General features: G+C 38.6%; 1 protein-coding gene across 1 annotated transcript; it reads right to left on the bottom strand.

Annotated features, from left to right (window-relative positions):
• Positions 1-83: 83 nt before the first annotated feature.
• zdhhc17 (zinc finger DHHC-type palmitoyltransferase 17) lies at positions 84-27,833 on the bottom strand. Its single transcript, XM_048154763.1, has 17 exons — positions 27,699-27,833; positions 16,168-16,271; positions 15,861-15,983; positions 15,438-15,515; positions 13,019-13,163; positions 12,054-12,118; positions 11,804-11,966; positions 11,602-11,727; positions 10,114-10,256; positions 9,907-10,007; positions 6,716-6,840; positions 6,523-6,585; positions 6,274-6,367; positions 5,918-6,001; positions 5,621-5,778; positions 3,967-4,061; positions 84-3,536 (listed from the first exon to the last, which is right to left on the bottom strand). Exons 1-17 carry the CDS (start codon positions 27,759-27,761, stop codon positions 3,398-3,400), a joined length of 1,869 nt encoding a protein of 622 aa, XP_048010720.1. The 5' UTR covers positions 27,762-27,833; the 3' UTR covers positions 84-3,397.

Genomic DNA, 27,833 nt, shown 5'->3' with positions numbered 1-27,833 from the left:
TGTTCAATGTGAAATAAACACTTGTTTTCAGCGCACTTTTCTTTTGTAGTGCAGTCACATTGAAAACTACCGCACAGACGGTACATCTTTGAATGTTTTATTAATAAAGCCATTAAAATTGAACCATGCCCAATAAGTTACATCTGAAGCAGAGTAGGGTGACGTCCTGATCTCAGCTGAGGCACTGGAGATGAGCATGTGCTTTTCACATGGTGGGAAAACAGCCGGCCAAACCGTAAAGGCATAGGAACAATAATATGTGAGTATCTTCTCTAAAAACAGTGTCACATGTATGAATGACTGTTACTGTGCCTAATCCGAATATTACAGTACGGGGGGCCCAATCGACCGCGTCCATGAGTGATGACGTCATCACAACGTGCCCCTCTTGAGTTACAGCGTTTCTTACGTCTACTGCTCTGGCATTTACAATTTGTACATCCAGTGGTACAACAAACCCAGCAATGAAACATACAAAAGAAACCCTTTAGGTTGGATATTAATCAACGAGAATGGGACATTCAGATATAATACAAGTGGCCGCAGGGACACGCAATAACGATACACACATTGGGTTTAAAATGTAAAAACAAACAAACAAAAGGATAAAAAACCCAGTTCCAAATACTGAACATTCACTATTTACAGATGGGGCGTCTCTGGGATGGGATGGCAGGGTGATGTTCACTATGATAAGAGCCCCAGGTCCAGGCTTTACACATGCAGTGGAGACTTGCAAGGTCAAAGGTCTATACACAGCAGTGCCAGACGCCACTAAAAGCTACAGTCATACACTTGGATAATAGTCGATTTTTTTTTTTTCTGCTTTTTGGTAAGATAAAAAAAAATTAGGAGCAGCTTCAACTAACACAGACAAAATAAAAAACAAACAAAAGTCACTCACAGAATAATGAATCTAGTTCATTTATGTACAGATGCACATTCTTTACATCAGTTCATCCTGTCAGCTGTTGCTGCTGCGATGACATCGCCACACCAACAGGAAGAGGAAATGGAGGAGAGCAAAAGGGGGAGGAGCTTCCTCTTTACGTAAACGTGAATATCCCTTGGCGATGTTGGGAAAGCAAGTTTTTTCTTCAGTAACAATGAACAACAAAACAAAAAAAGATCAGTGCATTGCTTTAGGCAGACAAATATCATCGCCGCCACAAAAAATAAAAAAGTTAAAACAAATCTGCCGTGATAAACATATCTTCCATTAAGTTCGTACAGCTACTCAATGGCTTTTCAACAGCATTAAATGTATTCACTTCCTAGAACTACACATACATAATAAATATAGAGGTTCACATACGAGCGTATTATTTCTTGTAAATTCCGAGGGCATTTGGGTGAATCCCATAAACCCGTCGAGAGCGTGTCCAGGTCACATTTCAAACCAAAATCAAATATATTTGAATGAAACTAAAGACCGTTCTGCAGCGTAACGTTATTTTGATAGAAATTCAGCACATTTCTCCCGCAGTTCTCATTACCGTAATGCATCCAGGCATTATTTTTTTGTAATTCTCATTGTAATACAGTATTTTTTTTAATTGTTTTATCGAAAACAATGTAATACAATGATTTAAAAAACAATTAGCATAATTTAAAAGCAGAATAATATAAATAAATTGCTATTTAAATAATTTCAGTAATGAGGAGGTGGTTTCTGTGCATTACGGTAATGAGAATTAAAGGGGAAATTGGTTTCTGTGCATTACGTTAATGAGAATTAAGGGGGAAAATGGTTTCTGAGCATTACGGTAATGAGAATTAAGAGGGAAAATGGTTTCTGTGCATTACGGTAATGAGAATTAAGGGAGAAAATGGTTTCTGTGCATTACGGTACTGAGAATTAAGGGAGAAAATGGTTTCTGTGCATTACGGTAATGAGAATTAAGGGGGAAAATGGTTTCTGAGCATTACGGTAATGACAATTAAGGGAGAAAATGGTTTCTGTGCATTACGGTAATGAGAATTAAGGGAGAAAATAGTTTGAGCATTACGGTACTGACAATTAAGGGGGAAAATGGTTTCTATGCATTACGGTACTGAGAATTAAGGGGGAAAATGGTTTCTGAGCATTACAGTACTAAGAATTAAGGGGGAAAATGGTTTCTGTGCATTACGGTACTGAGAATTAAGGGAGAAAATGGTTTCTGTGCATTACGGTAATGAGAATTAAGGAGGAAAATGGTTTCTGTGCATTACGGTAATGAGAATTAAGGAGGAAAATGGTTTCTGTGCATTATGGTAATGAGAATTAAGGGAGAAAATGGTTTCTGTGCATTACGGTAATGAGAATTAAGGGAGAAAATGTTTAATTGTCATGAAAATTATAATGCCAAAAAACTATTAAACAGGCTTAATTTTCTTTAAGCAAAATACACTTCTAATTTATTTTTGGGGATTTTAGGGTGAAATATAACCCAGGTTCATGTTTTCGACATGTTTCGCAGGATTCTCCCACCTAGACTATTAAACATGCTGCAAATGTACATATATGCTGAAAAGACATGTAAAATGACTGTAATTCTTTGAAAAATACTACATAAATAGGTTAAAATAAATATGTTGTAAGTCACATTATTTAAAGAGGGCTTCTCTCTAGTCATATGAATGTTTTTAGTCTATATGATGCATATTAAACCATCGAAACATTCATACAGAATCATGATCGGAAAAATCAAGGCAGCTTAAAGGAACCGTTCACCTAAAAAGGAAAAGTTCTGTCGTCATGTTATGTTCCAAACCTGTATGCATATTTTTTTTGTGGAGAAATTTTGAAAAATCGCCCCGCAGCTCTTTTCACTTTCACTGTATGCAAAAGAGCAGCGTGAACATTCTTCGAAACATCTCCTTTTGTGTTCCACACAAGAAAGCAAGCTCAACGCGACACAAGAGTGAGCAAAAAATGACAAAATTCGCAGAACAATTCCTCAAAACCACAAACGGCACAGTGGCTGCTAAGCTAATTCTCATTCCTACCCAAACTTCCAACCGATGAAGATCTGATATCACTTTAAAACCAACAAAAAAGGGTCACAGGACGAAAACAAAAAGCAAAACGAACGCAAGTCGATGTGCGAAAGAAACCACAAACGTCTCTGCTGACCAATCGAGGAGAGTTTGTTGTACTGCATACACTTCAGAAGCCATTAAACTCCTCCTTTTCCTGTTCCTCACATCCCTGCGTCTCATAGTGCTGTCTATGGCAGGGGGGCGGGTGGAGTTGGTGACTGTAACCAATAACAGCATGCGTATCCTGACTGGGTGAGGTTTGCAGTCTCAGTGAAGGAGATGGTCCCGGTGAGCAGCACTTCCTCAGGAAAACCTCTCCCCTCTCCTCCCTCTCGCTCCGTCTTCTCTAACGCTCTGTCGCTCCTTCACCGCGCTACACCAGCTGGTATCCTGAGCCGGACGTCTGGTCGTACTCTATTGTGTACTGGGAGGTCCAGTCTATCACCACGGGCCGCAGCAGACCGCAGCAGCGCAGCTCAAAGAAATCTATGAGGTTCCTCATACAGCCGTGACTGCAGGTGAAAAACAGGCGCCACATTAGTACAGGGAATCATACAATTAAAGGGATAGTTCACCCAAAAATGACATTTCTGTCATCATTTACTCACCATCAAAATGTTTCAAACATGTATGAATTTCTTTCTTCTGCTGAACACAAAAGATGATGTTTTGAAGAATGTCTGTAACCAAAAAGCTGATGGGCCCCGTTGAATTTCATATTATTTTTTCCATACTATGGAAGTCAATGGGGCCCATCAACTGTTTGGTCACAGACATTCTTCAAAATACTAGTTTTGTGTTCAACAGAAGAAAGAAATTCATACAGGTTTGGAACAACTTTCAAATTTTCATTTTTGGCCAAACTATCCCTTTAACACTGTGTTCAGTGCTGTACAGATAAACTGTTGCCAGCTAAACCTGAAATGAGTTTTAAGGACTTACTTGAAAGGGCTCTCGATGGACGTGGCTGTAACTTTAAAGTGCTTATATCTTCTTGCGTTCATTCGCTCATTTGTAGTGATGCCCAGAACAGCGATCTATCAAGAGACAGTCAAACAAATACAGCAACATACACATCAACCCACAAATACACACAAAATCTTTAAAATATATGAATAAAACGGGACCACAAGGTATGTTACAGGATTTCACATCAAGATGGCATTTATTATACCTAAAGCCCAAAGTATACTTCATTTTTTTTGCATTTGAACGCATAGCCTTTCAATGTAGTATTGTCACGAGACCAAAATTCTGACTTCGATACGATACCCAACTTAAATATCACAATACTGATACTACCTAAAACAGCAGGAAAAGTAAATAAATAACACATATGACAGAACTTCTTTCTTCACCAGTGTGCAGCTGATAATTCTGGATTTGAGCTTCATTGCTGTGAAGTTAGAGTTAGATTTAATATCATTTTTAATGTTTATTATTTTCATGCTCAAAAATATTGTAAATTAGTCTTATTTGCTGTTATGCTTTTTTGCTGTTTTTTATACGTTTTTGACAGTAAGATTATTGTAAAAATTAGATTACTGTAAATATTTAGAGCAATGTTATTAAAGCATAAATTGGTTTAGAATAACTGTATATACCCTTCACATATTTATGTATTTTTAAATTAATTTTATTTTTGCAACCAGATATCACTTATTAAACTCAGACTCAATAATACACCTCAGGTCTGCTTGCACGAGTAAAATAAATAAAAAACACTCATTTAATGATTGAGAGCATAAACATAACGCTGGTATCACATTCACTAACCTGTCGCTCTTTAAATTCTTTGTACAAATCGGGATGTTTGACGACAAGATGCTTTTGACTCCCTTCGCTTGCGTTATTTTGTAACATCTTTTGCAGACGGGCTTTGTGGCTTTGAGGCTTGCCCTGACTGTTGACAATGTAAGCAAAATAATACCATATTTCGGTTCGTGCATATGCTTTCTCAACTATTTGTGGACGGTCTGCAAGAGCACCTGTATATGCAACCATACCTCTCGTTTCGTCACCATAAAAGCCGCTGCGCAGCTGAGAGGAATAAACACGAACTCAAACTTAGAAGCAGCTGCTGTCGCACTTTAGGAAATACAGCTGGCACTCAAAGTACCGGTACTAATAAAATGAAGAACCGGACCGTTTTTAAAAGCGGGGTATCGCGATACCTTTCTAGTACCGGTATATCGTGCAACACTATTTCAATGTATACTATATTTGATAGTGTGCGTTCTATAAAGTTTTCAAAGTTGTCCAGTGTCTGCACTATTTTTCTCCAGATGTTATGACCGATGAAAATGTCTCCGGATTCTTTTAAACTAAAGTTAAGTCTATCTCATAACCCCCTCACACAAATGCTTGTCAAATCGGGTGTGCTGTTGTTGCAGTCTCCGCTATTTTGTTGTTGTTCTGTCTCTTTAGTTTAGATTTCTACAGTAAAACACCAGCCCAGGCCAGTGCTGCCATCTCATGGAACAACTGATTAGTGCAAAACAAATTGGGTGGCGCACGTACAGTACACACGCACTATCCTTGTGACGAAATTTGCATCATGTGCACTTCGCATCAAGTTCACTTGAGCGTATCTCACCTGGTAGAGCTGGCACATGATGAGCACAGCGACCCACATGAAGTGAAACACACTGTTGAGAAACATCCAGAACATCCACGGCGAGCAAGTGGCGATCTGCGTGATGTAGTTCCAAAAGCCATCTTTAGTGTAGCTGGTAGCACAGTGAATACTCCAGTCTGCAGAAACAGTGACAACAATTCATTATTATTATAAATATGTACGCTACTAATGTGAAATCAATAGTATAAGCAACTGAAAGTTATATATATTCATTTATCGTCATGTTGTTCGTACAAAACACTCAATTGTACTTACAGCAAATGCATCCATATATCATCCAACAGATCATACACAGCAGGAAGAATAAGTAGCCCATAAAGTAACGGTGGTTTCCACTTCCTGCCCACGAACAATGGGAAAAAAAAAAAAAACAGACAAAGGAAAGAGTCATACCTCCCGCTTTACATTCCCTTTCTTATTCTGTCCTTGACTCAAATTAGTACAAGAAGGAATATGAGGTTTGTATTACAGGATGCAAAAAATGCCCTTTTCTTAAGAATCAATAGTGAATGCCCTGAGCAATCTCTGACTTTTCATATTAATGTCAGGCATGTGAGGTTGGTGAAGGCCGGTGGGGAAAATGATGGAAGATTTGCCCTCGGAAAACTCACCTACGCAGTTGCCTACCCAAGGGCAGTGGTGATCAAACTTGGCGATGCATCGATTGCACACGGCGCAGTGTTTCGATCTGATGGGCTTGCGTATCTGTGGAGTACAGGCCGTTAAAATGAGTGTTTTATGTGCGGGCACCTTGATGGAAATTGCAATGCAAATCAAACTGTTGGGTTATCAGCCAGCCAACGCTCAAGGAGACGACTGGTGCTGAATGTGTATAAGCAGAATTGAAAAGTCATAATTACCAAACAGGTGCTGCAGAATATGCTGAGATCCAGACAGCCCGTTTCTGCCAGTTCAACTATAGTCTGAAGAGAGAGAGAACAAGAGAAAAGTAATGCAAGTGATGCTTTCTTCTGCATTAAGCAAAGATGTTCTGGATGGTTGTTTACCAGCCCAAGATGAACTTTAATACTGCTTAGAGATTAGAGATTTTACCTTTTTCTTCTGCTCCTCAGACGCTTTGATAATGCCGGGGTCGGACTTCCAGGATTTGCCAAAGTTATAGAAGAGAGCCAGGCTATTGAGCAGGAAGGGCAGGTGGATGGTGACAAATGGGAGATGTGTGAAGGGTTAAGGAAGTTTCATTTTATTATGATTTCACTTGTTTAACTTCAGTTAGTGTGTAATGTTGCTGTTTGAGAATAAACAACATCTGCAAAGTTACGATGCTCAAAGTTCAATGCAAAGGGAGATATTTTCTTTTACAGAAATCTCTTTTTAAGGACTACAATGAGCTTCTTCCCGGGTTGGTGACATCACAAACCCTAAAATTCACATAAACCCCACCCCCGAGAACACGCAACAAAGGGGGTGAGGCCATGTTGGGCTGCTTTAGAGAAGAGGAAGAGTTGTTGTAGTAGAGTTTTGGCTGCGTGAGATTCTCCAGCTTTGTTGCTGTTGAGCAACCGAAGTGTGAGCTGTTAAAGCTCCGCCCGTTAAAGCAGCAGCTCATTTGCATTTAAAGGGACACACACAAAAACGGCGTGTTTTTGCTCACACCCAAATAGGGGCAAATTTGACAAGCTATAATCAATGATCTGTGGGGTATTTTGAGCTGAAACTTCACAGACACATTCTGGGGACACCAGAGACTTATATTACATCTTGTGAAAAGGGGCATAATAGGTCCCCTTTTATATTAATCAAACTGATTAGAATGAATCCTTCACACTAATTTGCGAACTGTTTCAACCTATTCAAAAGAATGATTCAATCACAAATCTGAGGACAAAAGACTGAACGTGGGAATAATAACTAGTAGTCAGTCAATCAAACTTGCGATGCTTTTAAGACATGCAAATTCAAGATTCTTCTAAGAAATGTCGCAAGATTACTTACTGTCTCTCTTATAGAAAACAATCTGACAAATTACTTTTTTAATTGAGACTGAAAGTTCCATGGAATTCTGAGCTGTAACATGTCAATGAATTATTCCATAAAAAAATGTAACATTTCCTGTTTAAAATGTAACATGAGTGCCTCCATCAACCAGAGACAATTAAAGGACATACTGTCTAAAAAGACACCCACAATGCAGAAAATCTGTTTCTCCTGTAAGTGGGTCGTGGTTTAGTTGAGCTGAGCTGCACACGGACAACAATTACAGCAGGAAAAAAAGCTCAATCCTCAGAGGAGATGCTTTATTGTTGGATGATAAATAGAAAAACGGATCCACCCAGAACTCTAGATCTGATTTTTAGCTACAGGGATTGCATTGTTTCTATTCCTGAGCTCTGGAGAAACACCTGGACACATGGCGGTTCTGTGCACACTAAACATCACTCCACAGCCTCCAATTACAGCACAGAGCCACACAAACCACATTTCAGCAGCTTCACTCGACAAACAGATCCAGACATGAGTCACGACTCGAGTGGTTTGTTCAAAAGAGGAGGAAATGCTTCAACTTTGGGAAGATATCCTATTTTCCCGCTGTTTGACAGCAGCATAAACATAGAAACGCAACATGTGTCATTCCCAGACAAGAACTCGGCCTTCTTGTGTTTGTACTAGATCTCTCGCACACTGCGGTGGGCGTCATGAACAGAATCTTATATCACAGTATGAGTAATTATATATCACAGTGACCATTTATAGCACAATATAGTTATGTTTTCTGGGAAATTCAACAAAAATGGTTTATTTATATTAAAGAACCATGTAGAAATGCCAATTTTTGGATATTCCAGTAAAATGAATACTTCAAAAGTGAAAAGCCCTTCATCTAATTTTGATTCTTATTACTTCTTGATAAAACTGATGGACACAAACCAAATAAATTGCATTATTTTGCAAAAACCTGGATTTATATAGCAGATATATGGTTTAGCAGAATCTCAAATTGACGACACATTTCTCCCATTGCACACTATATCAAGCCGCCCAACCGTCCTCTCACCCACACAATAACACTTCAGGTGTCAATTTCACTACATTTATTGTGTGCGTCACTCCTGATTCCATGGAAAAATATCCATATCCATGTCAAATCTGTCAAAGATGATGCATCTGCCCAGAGTTTGACAGTATAAAGCATCAACATAACTTGAAACAAATCAGCTTCAGAAATCATGTTGGCTTGAGTAAACCATGGACGAATGAGGGATATTTACATAAAACATAGGGATAAAAACATTCAGACACTGAAGCGTACTGCTAAACTTCCCATCTCCATCCTCAGTTCCTTTCATTAGGTCCGTCACACAGAGTGAATGTTTAAACAAAGGCCTCATGAGCTTCTCTACCAGATTCAGACCTTTCAATATTGAAAAGTGATATATTGCCTTGTAATCTGGGTCAATTCAGAGACTCTGATTTAAGTTTCTTGCTGGGAAAACAACAAAGACAGAAAGAGAGAAAAGATTTTGATTCTCTAATGATTCTGAAAACAATAACATCATCTACTAGAGGTTCTGACAAAATGTTAATTGATGCAGGCTATTTAAAAAATATCTAGATAATTTGAATGAATTACTTTTAAAAAATTGGTTTGAATGGAGAATGATGAATGAATGATTCAATGACTCATAAAAACTTTACTTGTTTCATTACTGGATGAATCAGAGTTTTTGAATGAATCTCTTGAATGAATGATTCAATGACAAATACATTTTTAAAAGTCACTTGTCGCCACCTACTGGTGTTTGTCATTGGTACAATCTTTATCTGAAGGGTCAATTCACTTTCAAAAGGTGATTTACTCTATTTTGACCGTAGACATCGGTGTTTATATCCGAACTATAAACTTATACAGTAATTTGAATTACTGTAACAGAAATGATGATACTGTGTGGTTGAAAAGACCGTTTCATACCTATACATGACAACGGCTCTCTCTGGATCAACAGTAGCGGCAACACAGATCTGAAAGTTTCCTGTAATCGTATTTGTCAAAGGTTTAATAGACACATAGCCGAATCTTTGTCATTTAGGAAGAAGATTGCGATCTTTTAAGGATTAATCAAGCAGCTCTAATAGACAAATGGATGTTTATGTGAGTCACTTCGGCTAAGGCTGAATTTTTTGTGGATTGAATCAGCTTAAGTGGGCTGCATCAATTCCATATTATGATCAAACTGTCAGCACAGGAAGTGAAGTAAAACTGATGGAGAAATTGAAAAGGATATCGTTCCAGAACCAATAAAACCAGGTGATGTACATCCAGAACTTAGTGGCCAGATAGATGCCCAGAGGAAGAGCGCTATGCATGGAGTGATCAAAGAAAGACCTAGAAACAGAAATCAAATGTTAGTGATGATGCTCCACACTCACATCAGAATCCATTAAAAGCCCGAACACCACCACAGATGGGTATAACGGCGTGCATGTCGTACTTGGAAAGAAACTGCACAACGAGCCACACCGCTGCATACATCACACCCTTGATGAGCCAAGAGTCGATGTCCAGATCGGCAATAAATCCCACCAACCAAATCACCAGGAACGGAGTTCCCAACATCACCTTCTGCCTGAACTCCTGCGAAAACACACAGAAGTCAAAGTCTGGGGCCAGGTTCACAAAAATCTTAAAGGGTTAGTTCACCCAAAAATGAATTAATTACTCACCCTCTTGTAATTTCAAACCTGTAAGACCTCTTGGGAACACAAATTAAGATATTTTTGTTGAAATCCAAGAAGATTTTTATCTCTGATAGAAAGCAACACAATTACCACATTCAAGATCCAGAAAAGTAGTAAAGACATCATTAAAACAGTCAACATAACTACAGTGGCTCAACCTTTGTTTTGTTTTTGCACACAAAAAGTATTCTCATCGCTTCATAACATTAAGGTTGAACCACTGTAGTCACGTGGACTATTTTAACAATGTCTTTACTACTTTTCTGGACCTCGAATGTGGTAATTTTGTTGCAAAAAAAACACCTCTCGGATTTCATCAAAAATATCTTAACTTGTGCTCCGAAGATGAATGAAGGTCTTACGGATGTGGAACGGGTTAAAAAGGGTTAGTTCACCCAAAAATGAAAATAACGTCATTTATTACTCACCCTCATGCCGTTCCACACCTGTAAGACCTTTGTTCATCTTTGGAACACAAATTAAGATATTTTTGTTGAAATCTGCTGTATTCACAGCAATGACATTTCCTCTATCAAGATCCATAAAGGTACTAAAAACATATTTAAATCAGTTCATGTGAGTACAGTGGTTCAATATTAATATTATAAAGCGACAAGAATATTTTTGGTGCACCAAAAAAACAAAATAACGACTTAGTTAGTGATGGCCGATTTCAAAACACTGCTTCAGGAAGCATCGGAGCACAAATGAATCAGCGTATCGAATCATGATTCGGATCACGTGTCAAACCGCCAAACTGCTGAAATCACGTGACTTTGGCGCTCCGAACCGCTAATTCGACACACTGATTCATTTGTGCTCCGATGCTTCCTGAAGCAGTGTTTTGAAATCGGCCATCACTATATAAGTCGTTATTTTGTTTATTTGGCGCACCAAAAATATTCTCGTCGCTTTATATTATTAATATTGAGCCACTGTACTCACATGAGCTGATTTAAATATGTTTTTAGTATCTTTATGGATCTTGAGTGAGGAAATGTCATTGCTCCCTATGGAGGCCTCACGGAGCCATCGGATTTCAACAAAAATATCTCAATTTGCGTTCAGAAGATTTACGAAGGTCTTACTGGTGTGGAACGGCATGAGGGTGAGTGATTAATGACATTATTTTCATTTTTGGGTGAACTAACCCTTTAAGACAAGTTAGAGGTTATCCTAACTTTAAAAGGTTATTTATGATGATTTTTTGAACTGATTGCCAAATCTTGCAGTTGATTTACCTTGTCCATTTTGAGTCGTTTCAGGTATGAGGGGCTGTCGTAACCTTTGGCCTGTCTGGCCTCCTGCAGATGATTTATCATCCACACATTTTTCCTCTGTTTGGCCAGATCCAGCGGTGTCTCCCCCTGCCAGCGACAAATATCATTAGATGTCATGTACACACATCATTTCAGTGTGCTGGTGTGGCCGTCTGAACTTTACCTTGATGTTCTGTGCATCGACGTTAGCATTGGCCTCAAGCAGCAGGCTGATGACCGTAGTGTTTCCAGCCAGTACCGCCCAGTGCAGAGCCGTATTCTTATGATATTTATCACCCAGATTCACTGACACGTTAAATGTTAGTAACAGCCGCGTCGGGTCAACACTGCGGCGGAACGCAGGAGATCACACCTATTAGCTTAACATTTCACAATGGCAAAAGAAAACATTTCCTTTCACAATACACACACACCTGTGCGTCCGATAAGCCGCCCACATCAAAGGGGTCATGCCATTCTGATCCATCATATCCACATCCTGGAGGACGACACAAAAAAAGACTTAAAAGTAAGATCAGGCTGAGATCAAATGCAATGGCTTCATGTAATATCTTTCCTAGAGGTCAAACTGCTGTGAATGGAAATGTTATAAACGCCCTCTGCAGGCTGAAATGGACTAAGCAAGACAAAAGTAAACTAGGCTTTTAAATATTTCTGCTCCAAAACATACAAAAAATATTTATAGGCCTACTTTAAACTGTATATAACTGTGCATATGTAAATGAACAGATTATTTTGTCGATACTAGTAAAATCTATATATTGAATAATGTGTGTTAAATAATGTTCATAGCCTTTCCTTCTTGTAACGGGTTGACCCAGGCAGAAGCTAAAAGAGTTCACATTGAATAAAATGCCAGATTCTGTTTATTTAAAATAGCAATAATAACAACCAGAAGAAAAAAAAAAAAACACTATGCATAATATGGGACTTTTAATAAAAAAGAAAAAAAAAAAAAAAACGCTGGGACTCTTATTTTGAAATATATATATGCTTTACTATTGCTGGATGTTGATTTAAAAATGATCATCATTTAGGATATTTAAGATTTTTTTACAACCTTAAAATTTCATAAAAATTATTTTTAAGGGACTTTATTCGCACATGCGCTCCTAAATACATTTTACATTTCGCACACATCTATTTTTAGTCGCATATCCGAGTGAAACAGTCACACTGTCGATCCCTGGATGAGACATTTTGCTGGTTGCTTGGTTTCTATTTTAATCATGTTTTCCTTGGTAACTCCACCCACACTGAAATCTCACTGGCTCAAAATAGCTACAAATTAATCAAAGGTATTCTGACAGCTTTTGTTTTAATGAGACCAGCACCACACAGAACCTATTAAGAGGGGGCTTTACTTAAACAAGCGTACCTGTCCCTTGGCAATGAGGTAAGCCACAATGGAGGTGTGTCCGAACTGAGCGGCCAGATGCACACAACTGCAACCCTCTCCGTCGATGAGAGACGGATCAGCACCGTACTTCATTAACTGCACCACCATGGAGAGATGACCCTGTCTGAATGAGAGAGAGCAGACAAGAGGGGTCACTGCATGCTTATACAATGCGCATTAATAAAACATCACACACAGTATTGACATAATTACACTATTTTTGCGAGTAATTGAATTTTTTTTTTTTTTCATTTTTGGGTGAACTAACCCTTTAGCTACTTTAGATTCAGTTAGTTGCCAAGGCAACATTTCTACTTTTCTAAAGTTTTAGCCTAACATCTAATACTTTTATTTTAAAGCGGAACTCAGTAAGATTTGCGAAGCTCCCCCTACAGGTTCCTTCAGTGAATCACACTGTCGTAAATACTCCAAGTGCAGCTCTGGACTACAACGACTACAACGCTCACCAGTAGGGATGGGAATTGATAAGAATTTAACGATTCCGATTCCATTATCGATGTTGCTTATCGATCCGATTCCTTAACGACTCTCTTATCGATTCTCATTGGGTGAGGTAATAAGTACAAATTTGTTTGTTTGTATTAACTCGCTTTAATATCTGATCAAAAGACACAGAACAGAGTATACGCACATTATGTGTAGCAACCTCAGAACAAACCTAAAATTAGGTGAGCTACTTCTTCAAGTAAATTCCAGGGTCATATAGCCTTGTTTCTCAACCAGTATTCACATTCACAGTATATCACATTCATTGGTCCAGACAAAAATAAATAAATAAATAAAACTGCCATAATCCCTGTTAGCTCCGCTGGTGCTTAACTCGCTGGTGGTGTCGTTGTGTAGTAGTGTATCAAACACGCGACAGTCCTGCAAATGAATTGCATGCTGTGTGGCCAAATGTTTCTGCATATTGGAGGTAGTTCCCCCCTTTGACGAAATGGAACTTTTGTGCGTCAAATTCGCGCCAGACGCGTCTAGTTGGACGCTTGAACATTTTGAAGTCAGACGCTTCGGACGCGCGTAAAATTCGCTCAATGCGCGTCTAAACTAAGTGTGTTCAGACGCGAATTCGCGTCATGGGAGGGGCTTTCATCTCTTTCTGCACAGATCCTCTGAATAAACACATAATCTCGTCAGTTGGAAACCTGTAGCGGCGATTTAACTCGGTTATGCCGGCCGGCTTTTGAAGGTGGGCTAGTATCAAGTTTTACAGCTAACCAGATTGTCCGATTTCTTCGCTTATTCTCTTCCAGGGAAGGTCCTTTTTATTCCTGTCTCGATAAAAATATAATGACACATCATAGAGCTCAGGGTGGCAGCGACATCTTTGTTCTGGTTTCCACCGCTGATCACATCATAAACACGTTACTACCAAAGCAGAGTCCCTGATTGGTTAACGCGCCGCGAATTTACGCCAAAGTTCAGATTTTTCAACTCGGGCGTTTGGGCGTCAGACGCTCAATTCGCGCGTCAGCCGCGTGAACGCTCAATTCGCGCCGCGCCATTCGCGCGTCAACGGCCGATTCGCGCCGCGCTAGACGCTTGATTCGCGCCGCAGGACACCTAGACGCGCGTTTACATTGACTTAACATGTAAATCAGACGCCCCAGACGCGTTCGATGTGAACCGAAACAACGCAGCGTGTGTGTGACGTCATGACACGTTAGCAACGAGAGGAACCGATAAGCGGAATTGTTAAGCTGGCATGCTAACGGTTCAAAGGAATCGATTCACTTGGCACCGGTTCTTAAGAAGAACCGGTTCTCGATTCCCATCCCTACTCACCAGTGCAGAAATTTTGGTGGGTAATTTTCGAAATTCTCTTATAAAGTCATAATATATACATTGTTTTTGATTACCGTAAAGCATTTTGTCACTCTCGTGTGAACGTGAACATGAGGCGAGATTGTGTCGGGTCGACGCAGCTCAACTTGCAAGTGCTGTTTTCCGGCGTAGACGTGCCAGAGGGGGTTAGTGCACGCCTTAAACACACCACTACAAGTCAATTAACCATCGTAAGGACTTAGGAAACTATTTATGAAGATAAAAAAGTTACTTAGTTCTGCTTTAATTCAGCTTTATTTCACTTACATAAAATGCTTTTTAATAGTTTCAAATTTTTTTTAGTTTTAAGTTAAAAGTGAATGTGCTCAACTTCAGCTTCCATGTCCAGTGTGATGAATGAACCAGAAAGTTTTAGTATGATTTTTCTCTTCATGACCCATAAAGCTGAGACATTTTAACACAAATCATCCCAGTTTATTTCCAAGATAGCAACTGGACGGCACTCACCGAATTAAACATGCAACACATATGAGAATTCACTGTTTGGTAAACAGTAAGCATAGTATAAACTGGGCGTTATGCAATAAGTCACCTTGTAGCCCAGTGTAGTGGTGTCGAGTTGAGATCTCCTCCCAGCTGGTCGACTATAGCACCTTTTGATATGTAATGCCTGTGAAGAGGAGACAGACAGTATTCAGGAAACGAGTTGACATCTAGGCTTTCTTATACAGTTAAATGTCAGTTGCAAAAGAGAGCAGTGTAAAACGAATGACAGCGACAGAGCAGGCGCTCATTAAGAGGAGGATCTACACACACAACCCCCTAATGGACATTTCAAACTGGTCGTGCTTCTTTGCTCGTCTCAATGCTGACAGAGTCATAACTCTATCTATTCCTCCGTGTATGTGGTGTCTTAATAACAAGAGGGAAAAAACTAGCTAGGAAAATCATCAGATCCAGGAGAGGAAGGGGAATGTGTATGAAATAAACAAATAAGACACAGACAGATACGTACTTGACCAAGTCTAAGCGGTTGTTAATTGCCGCCCAATGCAGGAGTGTGACATTTTCTTTATCCGGCTGACGCACGTCATATCCGGCCTCCACCAGCTCGCGGCAGCGCTCGAATATGCCATACCTGAGCACACAAACAGCTCAAATTACACACGAGCACTACAGAAACATCCCAGTACAAACACAAACACAACAGTGTCAAATGTACAGTGTTTTGCGTTCAATTGACCTCTCTTTGATGATATTTTAAATATCTAGATGTTTCTGGGTCTGGGCTTGGATAGATGTGTGTGTGTGTTTAGACTCACTGGGTGGCTTTGACGATGTCCCAAGTGCTGTAGTCGTCCACGTGGCTCTTGCGGCTAACGCTCTCGTTGTAGCCATGGCTGTAGTGACTCTGGGGTTTAATTTCCTGTGGGAGAGAAACACAGTCAGTTCATCTCAATCATCTCTAGAGTGAACGGATAGAAGGATGAGTGATGGATGACACAGAGGAACGCGACGTTTCTTACATACGATCAGTCTCCATGGTGACATCTGAGATATCTCACTCTCAAACACACACACACACACACACACACACACACACACACACACACACACACACACAGCTGAAATAAAACTGAAAGGTGCCGTATCACGGAAAACAGGATTTTCTTGCTCTTTCTAAGTAGGAGTTTGATGTGCTGCTGTATGACAATGTAAATTGGAGTAGAAACATAATTCTGTTATTAAAAAGTTGATATAAAAACTAGGTCATGCAATTTAAATGTTTGTACAACTCAGTTTTTATTTGAATGTTATTTGATTAATTGTGTATTACATTACATAAATCACAAATACATATTTAACAGTCACTTGTTGCCACCTACTGGTGTAACAATGTCATTGATACAATCTTCATCTGAAGCATCAAGTTACTTTCAAAAGTGCTTTATTCTATTTTGATCACAAATTAAGATAATTCTGTTGAAATCCGATGGCTCTGTGAGGCCTGCATAGCCAACAATGACATTTCCTCTCTCAAGATCCATTAATGTACTAAAAACATATTTAAATGAGTTCATGTGAGTACAGTGGTTCAATATTAATATTATAAATCGACGAGAATATTTTTGGAGCGCCAAAAAAAAACAAAATAACAACTTATTTAGTGATGGCCGTTTTCAAAACACTGCTTCAGGAAGCTTCGGAGCACAAATGAATCAGTGTGTCGAATCAGCGGTTCGGAGCGCCAAAGTCACGTGATTTCAGCAGTTTGCCGGTTTGAATAGATATGCTGATTCATAACGCTTCTGAAGCTTCCTGAAGCAGTGTTTTGAAATCGGCCATCACTATATAAGTCGTTATTTTGTTTTTTTGGCGCACCAAAAATATTATCGTCGCTTTATAATATTAATATTGAACCACTGTACTCACATGAACTGATTAAAGGGATAGTTCACCCAAAGATGAAAATTTGATGTTTATCTGCTTACCCCCAGGGCATCCAAGATGTAGGTGACTTTGTTTCTTCAGTAGAACACAAATGATGATTTTTAACTGTTGCCGTCTGTCAGCCGTATAATGCATGTCAATGGGAACTCAATCTATAAGAGTCAAAAAAGCATGCATAGAAAAGTCCAAATTAAACCCTGCAGCTCGTGACGGCACATTGATGTCCTAAGACACAAAACAATTGATTTGTGCAAGAAACCGAACAGTACTTATATCATTTTTTACCTCTAATACACCACTATGTCCAACTGCATTCAGCACTTGGTTAGTGGGGTCTGATCGCGCTCTGACAACGGAAGTGATGTGTCGCGCTTATACTTCAATGAGTGCTAGACATCACTTCCATTGTCAGAGCGTGATCAGACCTCACACACCGAGTGCTGAACGCAGTTGGACATAGTGGTGTATTAGAGGTAAAAAAAATTATATAAATTCTGTTCGGTTTCTCGCACAAACCGATCGTTTCGTGTCTTAGGACATCACTGTGCCGTCCTGAGCCGCAGGGTTTAATTTGGACTTGTCTATACATATTTTTTGACTCTCATAGATTATGTTCCCATTGACACGCATTATAAGACTGACAGGCGGCAACGGTTGGAGTTAAAAATCATCATTTGTGTTCTACTGAAGAAACAAAGTCACCTACATCTTGGATGCCCTGGGGGTAAGCAGATAAACATCAAATTTTCATTTTTGGATGAACTATCCCTTTAAGTTCTGTTTTTAGTACCTTTATGGATCTTGAGAGAGGAAATGTCATTGCTCCCTATGCAGGCCTCACGGAGGCATCGGATTTCAACAAAAATATCTTAATTTGTGTTCCGAAGATTAATGAAGATCTTATGGGTGTGGAACGGCATGAGGGTGAGTAATAAATACTGAAGACTGAAGAAACAGAGTCACCTTGGATGCCCTGGGGGTAAGCAGATAAACATCAAATTTTCGTTTTTGAATGAACTATCCCTTTAACAGCACAGCAGCAAAAACAGTCAGTAATACTAAGGATGAGCAAGAAGGCAGAAAATGGAGTGTTTCTGATCAGATTTGGTTTAAGAAACTTTGTCTAACATTATAATTAGACTAATAAGCCCCTCAGACAGCATGTGCTGCTGATGCTGGTGCTTACAGGTCAGGGGGAGGGTGTTTGATGACCAGCAGATGTCCAGAAGCTTCAGCTCTATTGATTGGTGGGGAGGGTCTCTGTCTATTGTATTAAAGGCCCAGGGGATGCTGATGTCCGATAAAACTACCAAAAATGACCCAAGCCATTTTGACCTGAACCTCTATCTTTTTAAACTTTACACCAAACCCTTTCCAGGGTGGTGTTCCAGAATTGTTTTTTCTTTATATTTCTATATATTTTTTATATATATATATATATATATATATATATATATATATAGGGCTGGGCGATATATCGCATGCGATTCTCACGCGCATTTCGTCAGTAAAGCCGGTTCCCTGATTACCGCTAAATCGCCATCACCTGCTTTCAAATGGTGCGGCATTTAATAGACAGAGCCGTAGTTCACTGATAAGCCATGCAAATATCGCGTTCTTTATCGAAGGCGATTCATCTGCGATATGAACGTGGCTTATCAGTGAACTACGGCTCTGGCTATTAAATGGCGCTCCATTTGAAAGCAGGTGATGGCGAAAGGCTGCAGTGGTGTATATATATACACACATACATATATATATATATATATATATATATATATATATATATATATATATATATATATATATATATATATATATATATATACACATATATATATATATATATATATATATATATATATGTGTATATATATACACCACTGCAGCCTTGCCCTTTGTATGCTCATTTATTTAATATACTTCATAATTTCTGCTTTTTAGCCCCGATTTCAGCTGATTACCCCCCCTCAAAATTAAAGGTCCCGTTCTTCGTGATCCCATGTTTCAAACTTTAGTTAGTGTGTAATGTTGTTGTTAGAGTATAAATAAAATCTGTTAAATTTTAAAGCTCAAAGTTCAATGCCAAGCGAGATATTTTATTTAACAGAAGTCGCCTACATCGAACGGCCAGTTTGGACTACATCCCTCTACTTCCTTCTTTAATGACGTCACTAAAATAGTTTTTTGATTAACCTCCGCCCACAGGAATACACAAGAGTTGCGTTTGTAGAGTGTGTTTGTCGCCATGTCGTCGAAACGCTGTTATTTTCATCCCGCAGTCCAATCACCGGGTCTGATTCCGGCTCAAATTGATAGGGTAAAATTAAAGACATGTTTACAATAACACTGAGCGCGTGCATCTCCACGTTATGGTAAGAGGCGTGACCTTTCCGGGCAAGATGCGCTCAGAGCTGACGAATCACAACACATGAAGCGCTGGCACAATCAGAACTCGTTACGTATTTCTGAAGGAGGGACTTCATAGAACAAGGAAGTCATCAGCCCGTTTTTATGACAGTGGAAACAGCGGTATACAGATTAGAGCCCGACCGATATGGATTTTTGGGGGCCGATGCCGATATTAACTCGAAAAGAGCTGATTTATAAGCCGATATTTTGATTTTGAAAATAAACTGGATATTAGACCCATTTCCTATAAACTACACTTACACAACATTCAATAACAAAATATCTGCCCGTTCTATGTATGTGGGCTTTATAAACCATTTTCCAGAAGGGATTATGTTAAAAAAAGCCTTAGATTACAGTCTCAATGACTAAACAATTGCACATCAAAAGTATATATTTTTAATGATCAAAAAACAGTCTGGTTTTAAACATTTAACAGTTTTACTTACTTCCAGTTGAAGCTGGTTTTAACAGTGTGTGTGTGTGTGTACTGTAAATAAATTATAATACTAAAGTTAAAGTAAAAGAGCTATACCAAACAAATTCAATATTCAACAAAACCATGTCAATGAATTGAAAATAAAATTAAAATAAGTTAAATGGGAAACACTGCAGATATATTTAGAATAAGTTAAACGCTAACGTTATAGTTTGACCCCTTATTAACGTTCGCGCTCTTCCACTGATAAACATGGTATTAGCTTTGTGGCTAATCTAATATAGCAATGCATTAGCGGCTGTAAGTGATGTTACAGAATATTTAGAAGTGATAATGATAGGACCGTTAGCTAGAACTACCACACTGTTTTATATACAGTGTATGAACTAAATCTATAATCATTTCACATGACGAACGACAGACTCACCGTCAAAAGAGTACATCTCCGTGGCACTTGGGTAAAGTTGGTTTTATATTCACACATTCGGACTTCTGATAAATTCAGACTTTCCAATAAATGTGCAATAAATTAATGTTTGCGAATTTTAAGCAGCGACATGATATTGACAACCAACGATTGTCAACTTACAACATTTTTCACAGTCGATCAAAATAGGCAAGTGTTGATTTAATGGCATATTTACTTGTGAATGTCCACTTAATGTCCAATGTAGTGTGATTAACAAGGCTATTGAATACTGATGTCCGAATGTGCGAATATAAAACCAACTTTACCCAAGTCTCCGTGGCTCGGCCTTACAGTCTATGGGCTCGGCTGATAGCTTTCTTCTGTAGTGGATTTCTGGCGCTGTTGTCAACTGGGGAGTTGCAGAGCTCCCTCTGGTGGGCAAACTATGCAACACTCATAACATGAGTGAAGCATGAGACTCTGTTTCTCATGTTTCATCGGCCGTTATAAACGCCGATGCCGATTTAAATGCAATTAGCTCATATCGGCCGATAATATCGGCCGGCCGATATATCGGTCGGGCTCTAATACAGATAAGTAAATTATGTGAAAAATACTGTGTTTTTTTTACACGCGAAACATGAACACGTTATATTGCACACTATAAACACAATCAAAGCTTCAAAAAAACACGAAAAACGGGACCTTTAACATAGAAAATGCAAATGCAAAAATAAAATGTGAAAAAATGTATACAAATCATTTTATTTTAAACCAAATACTATACTTTATAATTATAAACCACATTATCAAAAAAATCCAGAATATAACAATATTAGACTAGTCATTACTCTCCAGAAAAACCCAGTTTGCCATTTACACACCAGAGAATTCAGTTAGATGTGCACTGTGTACATTTCTACACAGTAAAATGAGATGCATTCTAGCAAAAGCTTGAAACAGATGCAAAGGGCAAACAGAAAACACCCACAGAACACAGGGGAGTCCTGGCAAACACACCGAGCTCCCTCTGTGTGTGTGCGTGTGTGTGTGTGTGTCTGTGTAATGCCAGGCCAGCAGAGATGAGACACACGCACACAGTGGCCACAGAGATTCACATTATAAAGATGAAGAACTGGCAAACAAAGTAACACAGTATGCATTCATAATCAGTAGCATTTAATCCTTAAAATAGAAGTCTCGTATATGGAGCACTTCAATTCATTAGTAAAGAGTAAACAGCTGGACAGAGTAACACAGCTCAGTAATGAAGCCGAGTGATGCTTTATCAGCACAATCATGCTTCAGACAAGAACCTGCACACTTGCAGCCGCAAACACTAAATATGAAGCCCTGTCACTCCATGTGGGTCTGTAATTATTACCTTCAAAAACACCAGAAAATCAGACAGTCTCTGTATTGAAGGCCGATCTGTCTAGCACTCATATTATAAACACAAAGATTCAGCGAGCAGCCACACGACTCCACACTTCCAGAGAAAAGTCTAGTGAGATCATCACAATTACCCTACAGCAAAGCATGCAGAACGAGAGAATCTGCATGAAGGCGATATACAAATTGACAGCTGAGTCAAATCTTCATTTCTAAAAGGTCAATTAAATGAGTTGGTGTCATCCATCACAATATACTGCCACAACTACCATAAAATTATGCACACACACTGCATGAAATACTGTATCCAACAATGCAAAGCACTCAACATATGAACCAGTAGCAATATCAACCATGAATTTTAACCTTTCCTCAACTCATAATTTAATTAAAAAAGACAATTTGCACTATGATAACTGGACACTACTCGCCAAAATAATGTGCAATGTAGTAAAGTCATGTGACAATGTTTGAAATGCATTATGGTTCACATTTAGTCGTCAACCAATATGGGTTTTTGATGGCCAATGAAGGCTGATATATATGATATTACAATATTTAATTCGAAAAACAATTGCTGGAATTGCTTAAATTTATATGTATTTTAGATATTTACTAAATTAGAAATAATTGTAAAATGAATCAATATGAAAAAAATTAGTTTGAACGACAAAAAATAACTTTTTACATGCTTTTTTTTACATAAAAAACTATTTTATATAAAGTACACAGTGACACATGACAAGAATATGACAATGTCAAACTGCATAATGCATATAGCGCAGAAGACAGAGTTTGAAATAAAGGATTTAAAGAAAACAGAAAAACTTACTGGCTTAGTTTAAAAAAAGCCAAATATCTGCTGATATATCAACCTTGCCGATCTATATCGGTCGACCACTATTCGCATTGTATATATATATATATATATATATATATATATATATATATATATATATATATATATATATATATATATATATATATATATATATATATATATATATATATACACATATTATATATATATATATATATATATGGCAGTACAATATGCTATTACTTTCAAAACCATGGTAATACCAAGGTAATAGTGAAATTCCAGCAGGGTAGGCTGAACTGAGGAGCTCACAGCTAGCAGATGTGCACTTAATCCACATCTATTAGTCATAAGCATAGCATTAATGTTAATTCGGTTTATTAAATTCCATTTTAGCTAACAGAGAAACAGATCTCATGAGCAATCCTGAGCTGAACGTCTCTACACACCGCACTTCCTTCTAATTCTCGGGGATCAATCTGAAAACACACTCAGATGTGTTACATCACATGTAGAATTAACAACCATGCCACCAGTTCAGACCACCGAGAGAAACCGATAAAACGAGCAGTTGGGAGATTTAGCATCACCAGTCTTTATAACGGTGTTCGGTTGTTTCATTCATCATTTTTGTGCTTGGTACCAGGCAGTTGGTCTAATTCAATACGGGCCTAATGTTCCTCCTGCCAGTGAGGAAACAAGCGTTTACAGCATCTGCGGGACCATGTGACACACACTGAGATGCTTGGCTTCCCATTTCTACAGGAAGACATTAAGATCCGGCTCTGGGGAGCTTGTGCTTTATCAACAACTTCTGTTAATTACGTTGCCATTTATATCTTTAGTTCATGTCGATGTCCGTAATGACATGTCTGGACTGACCGTCAACAGCCATTAAGAAATTATATTCACACCGTCAAGGCAATGACACAGCTATGCATCACAGTAAAGGCCCGTTCACAACAAGGACGATAACTATAATGATTAAGATATAGTTTTAAAATCGTTCTAAATGTAAATGAATAGCACACCACAACTATAATGAATACAACAGAGAGGAACAATATCATTGGAATCACTTTCAGAGCGATATTATCCAGATTATGAACGATGAAAACACTGACAACCAATCAGAATCCAAAAGGAGCTCAAGCATTTAAAGAGGCAGACGATGAAACTACAGCGTGCTTAAAATAAACTGAACACTATTGTCTGCTGGAGGTAGTTATCGTTCTTGGTGTGAACAGGCCTTAACTTGAAATGAATAATCTAACATGTTTATCTCAGGATTAACATAACCCAGGATTATTTTTTTTTATGTTTTAACCCAGAATTAGTAACTTCTTGTTTGTAGTGCGATTTCACACGCAAGTTTTACATCTAAAATCACGAAATAACACGCAAAATGCAGAAACAGGAAACAACAGAAAAATGCAATGCCACAAAATTTGTTTTGTTGCATGCAAGCAATGGCCTTTTCTCCAAAAAGATGGTACGCTTTGACTACACAACACACACACTTTCACTTTGACCTCATCATCTTAAGAGGAAACCTCAGGTCTGATGGGTGACGGTGGGGAACAGATGGCTGGTTCTTCATTATATGACTGCCGCCCACCCAGGTGACAAGGGCCAAGCATCTGAAGAAAACTGGATCCTGTTGATGTTTCACTAGTTAACAGCATTGATTAACTAAAGACAAATGCACAGATTGTGTCTTTCGTAGTAGAGGAGTTTCTTTCTGTCCTGGTGAGATTTTCAGTCCAATCACTGAGATACTATTATAATTTAATATTTTGAATTAGTTTTTAATTAGTTTTAAAATTTTTTTTTTTTTTTTTTTAGTAATTTAGTTGTGTTTTTGTCATTTTTATTAGATTTTTTCAGTGTCGACTCCGGTTTGAACAATGTAAGGCTGAACACCGTTACTGAAATCCTCATTTTGGCTGCGTGAGATTCTCCAGCTTTGTTGTTGTTGAGCAACCGAAGAACGAGCTGTTAAAGCTCCGCCCTCTTCTGGAAAGGGGGCGGGGAGCAGCAGCTCATTTGCATTTAAAGTGACATACACAAAAACGGCGTGTTTTTGCTCACACCCAAATAGGGGCAAATTTGACAAGCTATAATAAATGATCTGTGGGGTATTTTGAGCTGAAACTTCACAGACACATTCTGGGGACACCAGAGACTTATATTACATCTTGAAAAATGGGCATAATAGGTCCCCTTTAAATATGTCTATATAGATTTTATTTTATTTTTTATTTCAGTTTTAGTTATTTCAGTACATCAAGTTAAAATAAATGAAAATAAGAAATGTTGTCTTGGCAACTAGCTGAAATAAAATAAGTCTAAGGTTTTTATTTCAATTAAGTTTTTTTTGTGGTTTTAGTCTTGGTTAACACCGAGTCCTTCAGGTTTCACTTTACATTCCTCTTTTATTCTTCTTCTTTTCTTGTTTTTTGGCAATCAACAAAAGAGCATCAGGAACAATGCTTCGCTTTATAATATAACATTTTGATGATGCATCATAAGCCAAATTTTGAGGACAACTAATCTATTTTCTTTCTCTCAAACAGCCACATGCAAAACACCATTTCTATCATGGTTTCATGTTCTAGCCACTAAACCAACCAGCTCATCCTACTGAACAACAGGGCACAGACAGCAAACACACAAATGATTACAATCATGTCAGTAAATTTTGTAAAATAAGCATTCATATTACTTGTTATTAAATTGTATTATGCCTTTGCAACTCTGCTCTACAGATATCAGCATAAGCCATTTAAAAAACCATACTGGTCGACCACTAATTATTATTATTAGCCTATAATATTAAAGGTAGGCAATTCCAGAGAGGCTAGCAATAGCAAGTTATCTTTGAAAGCATGAGATCCCACCCTCCCTTCAGAGAATCTCCAAAGCCACACCTTCTCCAAAACACACGAACACGCACAACAGAGTCTGCAAAGCGTCATGAGAAACAGCGATAAATGACCTCATGTCTCAAAGCACATAACAGTACAATAATAATGAATGTAAACAACTTACAGAGCTCTTACCACCTGACTGCTGCAGATTCATTTCGGCATTGACAGTGTTGACACAGAAACGCATAATGTCACAGGTTGCCGTCTTGTAATTACGGTTACGGCATAGCATGAACGCAGCATAGGCTTGTTGTTTTGTTTCTGGAGGAACTGTAAAAGGCAGCTGCTGTTTGTTTGCGGCTACAACTACGCTGCGTCGGACCTACGCTGCAGGCTCTGCGTCTGTTTTCATTTATACTTCTGTGTCGTTGTCCGCGTTGACGTGAATGCAGACCACTAGAAGGCAGTGTCCGCGGTCATGTTGAGGATCAAGGCAAAAGCCGAAGAAGAAGCAGCTTGTCACGTACATTGTCAGAGACGCTTACAAATAGAAGCGGCAAATAGGTAACGACTTTTGTTGCAGTTTGACTGCATGTGTCCCCTGAAACCCCTGTCCCCTGCATTATTTCATTCCCATGGAAGTTGAAAACGCTCGCTCTTCTCCGCGCCAGTTTCTTTAACTTGAGGGTGGGGTTCTAGCAGACCAATCACAATGCTTGCGGTCCGCGTAGAATTGACGCGTTATTACATTTTTGAAGAGGTGCATGTCACGTATAAATCAACCTTCACTGGACGCGCTGATGACGTGTGACCAAACACGGTCGTCCAATCATTGCATTCGGACTGAATGCAATGATTGGACGAACATTTTTTGGTCCTGAGACTTCCACAGAAGATATGCATGTTTTAATATTTAGACCACTTCTATTATTGATGGCTATCAGGATGTGAAGAGAGTTTCAACCAGTATAACAAAAACAAACAAATTGCCTACCCTACCTTTAATATATTATATATATAATTATAAACATTGCTTTCAATAAAAGAACAACTCAGGTCTGCTGAGATCTTCCTTTCAGTCCAACAGGTCAGTTTGTGTTAGTATGACTACATGTGTGTGATCATGTGTATGGTCAGTCTGCCTGAGCATGAATAATTTACAGCAGGAGGTCCCATATGAGCAAGCTGTCTCGCTACACACACCAGCACTGGGTCCAAAAAAGGCAATGAATGAATGAAAGAAACAAAAACTGTCAATTCATTATCATTAATTGCATTTTTGAGGTGTCATGTTATGATTTAATAACTCTAATTAACCTCAGAGGAGATGTCCTACTATTGCACATATAGAGCTTTATATGCATGAACTTCCAATTATATTAAAATAACATGTTGTTTCATCATGCAAAGATTCCCTACGTCAATGCAAAGTCGGAAATGAGTCATTATACAATCAAGTAAATCAGCCATTGCAGCTCAAATAATAGCATTTATGCATAAATACATTTATGAAATTTACGAGCCTGCAAATAACTCACAACAATGACATCTCTGAAGCAAATCTGTCACATTCACAACAACAACAAACACCAAAATGCCGTCAAAAACAATCAGACAGCCTCTTACGGTGCACTAAAAGCACACTAATAAAATAATATGCCGAAATTAATCTTCGAATCTGAAGGTAAATGAATGCAAATGATGATGATGTTTGTGAATGGTGTCTGTCATTTAGATGCAAACGCAGCACAACACACTGTGAATACTTCTATAATACCCTAATGTCACGTTTGTCATTGCACAATATGGACTAAAAACGCACCCCTGCCTTAGATCATGTGATTGGACGTGCGATTAAACGGAAAATACAAATAAAATCTATGAATATGAAAGGCTAACGTTAGCAGCAATGCTATTACGCAGCAGTGGGGGGGATTCAGCCCCTCTCCTTCATTGTGAGAAGTTAACGGCAGAAATAGCGTTTTACCGGACGTCAAATCACTTCAGCTTCATTTAGTATGGCTGATGCGGTGCAGCTGGAAAAAGGCTGCATTTTTTACCTCGGGATGGAGGATCGGGACGCAACCAGCTTCTTTCTCAAATTCATCCAGAGAGTCCGCCATCTTGCTGCTCGACCACGCGGAGCATCACGGGAAAAACATTTAGGGGGCGATAAACAGGAGACGCGCGCGCGC

The sequence above is a fragment of the Megalobrama amblycephala genome, linkage group LG14 (genome assembly GCF_018812025.1).
Source record: "Megalobrama amblycephala isolate DHTTF-2021 linkage group LG14, ASM1881202v1, whole genome shotgun sequence".
In the NCBI taxonomy this organism is placed as follows: Eukaryota; Metazoa; Chordata; class Actinopteri; order Cypriniformes; family Xenocyprididae; genus Megalobrama; species Megalobrama amblycephala.
The sequence above is the reverse complement of the archived record's forward strand: the minus strand, read 5'-3'. Positions and strand labels throughout refer to the sequence as shown.